Raw genomic sequence first — 2,420 nt, 5'->3', positions numbered from 1 at the left:
CTCATCCCCCACATATACATTCCAAATAAACAAAATCATTCATATTTTATTACATCGAAAGTCATGATTTTTCCATTTTAACATGTTGGAAACTAGGAGGCGTTCCAAAATTGATGCTGTTTTTGTTTTACAAATTATTAGGAGTGTGTGTGTGTGTGTGTGTGTGTGTGTGTGTGTAAGTATGTATACTTTGAGTTGTATCCATACTAATTAAAATATATATATTTATTTTTAAATTGAGGGGAAATTGTGAATCATTTGGAGCAAATTATTTGAAAATTTACTATGCTCCAAATTTTACAATTTAGGTATATTTATTATATGGTTATGCCACAGCTGGACACCGATGTTCTATAGAAAGTGAATATGAAACAAAGGCAATTATCTAATTTTAGTGTTATACAAATATTCAATAAATGCTAATTGCTTTCCTGGAAACGTAATTAATTCTGCATAAATGATTCATTAATATGAAAACTTTTACTTATGAGAAAAATCAGAATAGGCCAGGCATGGTGGCTTACACCTGTAATCCCTGACTTTGGGAGGCCAAGGCTGGTGGATCACCTGAGGTTGGGAGTTTGAGACCAGCCTGACCAACATGGAGAAACCCCATTTCTACTAAAAATGCAAAATTAGCTAGGAGTGGTGGCGTATTCCTGTAATCCTAGCTACGAGGAAGGCTGAGGCAGGAGAATCATTTGAACCTGGAGGCGGAGATTGTGGTGAGCCGAGATCGCACCATTGCACTCCAGCCTGGGCAACAAGAGCAAAACTCTATCTCAAAAAAGAAAAAAGAAAAATCAGAATAGAGAACATAATAGTAAACTCCTATTGAAAATGAGTATTTTCCAGGGTTGGTTTAAGTAAACTATTATGCAATTTTCTGGGTAATGTTGATTATTTATATGAATGTGATTGTTCCAGTATCATTTGGGGATGGAAATGAAGGCAGTATTAAAAGGGTTTCTAATCAGCAATTTTTTCATGGCCACTTTCACCTCTTTGTTCCGTAGACTATAGATGATAGGATTCAACATGGGGGTGAGTCCAACATATACCAAAGCCATAAATTTATCTATTTCCTGTGAATCTACAGTGGAGGGCTTCAAGTACATGGAGAGAGCTGTCCCATAGAACAAAACTACCACCATCAGGTGGGCTGTGCACGTTGAAAAGGCTTTGCTTCGGCCCTCCACTGAGCTGATTCTCAGGATATTGGCTAGGATAAATGCATAAGAGATACAAATGAGTAGCATTGGCATGGGAAGAAGAAGTACACTGATCACCAGCATGATTAACTGCACCAGGGAGGTGTCCACACAAACCAATTTCAAGACAGCCAGAATTTCACAAGTGAAATGATTGATGATACTATTACCACAGAGAGACAGTGGCAGCACAGACATCGTTTCTACCAGGGCAGTGAGACAGCCTGTCACCCAGGAGCCAGCTGCAATCTGCACACATGTCCTCCTATTCATGATGATAGGGTATCTCAGGGGGTTGCAGATGGCTACATACCGGTCATATGCCATCATGGACAGGAGCACACATTCAGTGGAGCCCATGGCAAGGGAGAGGTACATCTGAGTAGCACATCCTGTGAATGAAATGGTGTTTCTTCCTGAAACAAAGTTTGCCAGCATTGGAGTGAGCGCAGAAGAGGTGTACCAGATGTCCAGAAAGGAGAGATTGCTGAGGAAGAGGTACATAGGGGTGTGCAGGCGGGAATCTAGGATGCTGATGGAGATCAGAATAACATTGCCCAGCAAGGTGGACAGATACATCAGCAAGCACACCACAAATACGACGACCTCAACTTTGGGGTAGTGAGAAAATCCCAGGAGGAAAAATACTGTTACAGATGTCCAATTTGCTGGGAACATTTTTTTAATGTTATGTTCATCTGTATATATGCATTGCGAGATTAACATCACACATATATAAAAGATAACCCCCTCCTTTACATATCTGGCATGTTTTACTTATATGAACTTGTGGTCTGTTCTTAAATGCTTCTCTGGGTTAGTGATAGTAATATATGTTTGAAGAAATATGTCACTAATAAGAAAAATTTAAGCAGGAAGTCAGATATATCCTTAAAATATTACTTTTGCTGTAAGATTTTCTTCTGGCAATGTGAGGGTAGGAAGATGAGGTATTTAATAAATATCATAAAAGAATGAGAAAAGAAACAATAGTTTGTATTCTTTCTTTTTCCAAAAGCACATTTTAACTGATCTATTTACCTCTGTACCATTGGAATGATTTCCTTCCTCTGATTTGGTAAACATCTTCACACTTAGGTACTGTTCAGATTTCCAAGTTCACAGTTTCTTCTGCCATTCCTAGAGATATGTCCAAAAGAATCTGGAAGACAGTGAATAAAGGCAAAACAAGGTACAGATTTCTGCAGC

The 2,420-nt window shown here is 38.6% G+C and overlaps 1 protein-coding gene across 1 annotated transcript; it reads right to left on the bottom strand.

Annotated features, from left to right (window-relative positions):
• Positions 1-813: 813 nt before the first annotated feature.
• On the bottom strand, positions 814-1,973 carry LOC116524909 (olfactory receptor 13F1). The gene has a single exon (XM_032240478.1). It carries the CDS (start codon positions 1,935-1,937, stop codon positions 930-932), a length of 1,008 nt encoding a protein of 335 aa, XP_032096369.1. The 5' UTR covers positions 1,938-1,973; the 3' UTR covers positions 814-929.
• Positions 1,974-2,420: the final 447 nt, after the last annotated feature.

The sequence above is a fragment of the Sapajus apella genome, unplaced genomic scaffold (assembly GCF_009761245.1).
Source record: "Sapajus apella isolate SASKATOON/1434 unplaced genomic scaffold, GSC_monkey_1.0 scaffold46, whole genome shotgun sequence".
NCBI classification, from domain to species: Eukaryota; Metazoa; Chordata; class Mammalia; order Primates; family Cebidae; genus Sapajus; species Sapajus apella.
Note: the sequence above shows the minus strand (reverse complement) of the source record. Positions and strands in the feature narration are given on the sequence as shown.

What these genes read in the sequence shown, in the direction of transcription:
- LOC116524909 (XM_032240478.1), bottom strand. Translation starts at nt 1,937, where the DNA reads ATGTTAATCTCGCAATGCATATATACAGATGAACATAACATTAAAAAA.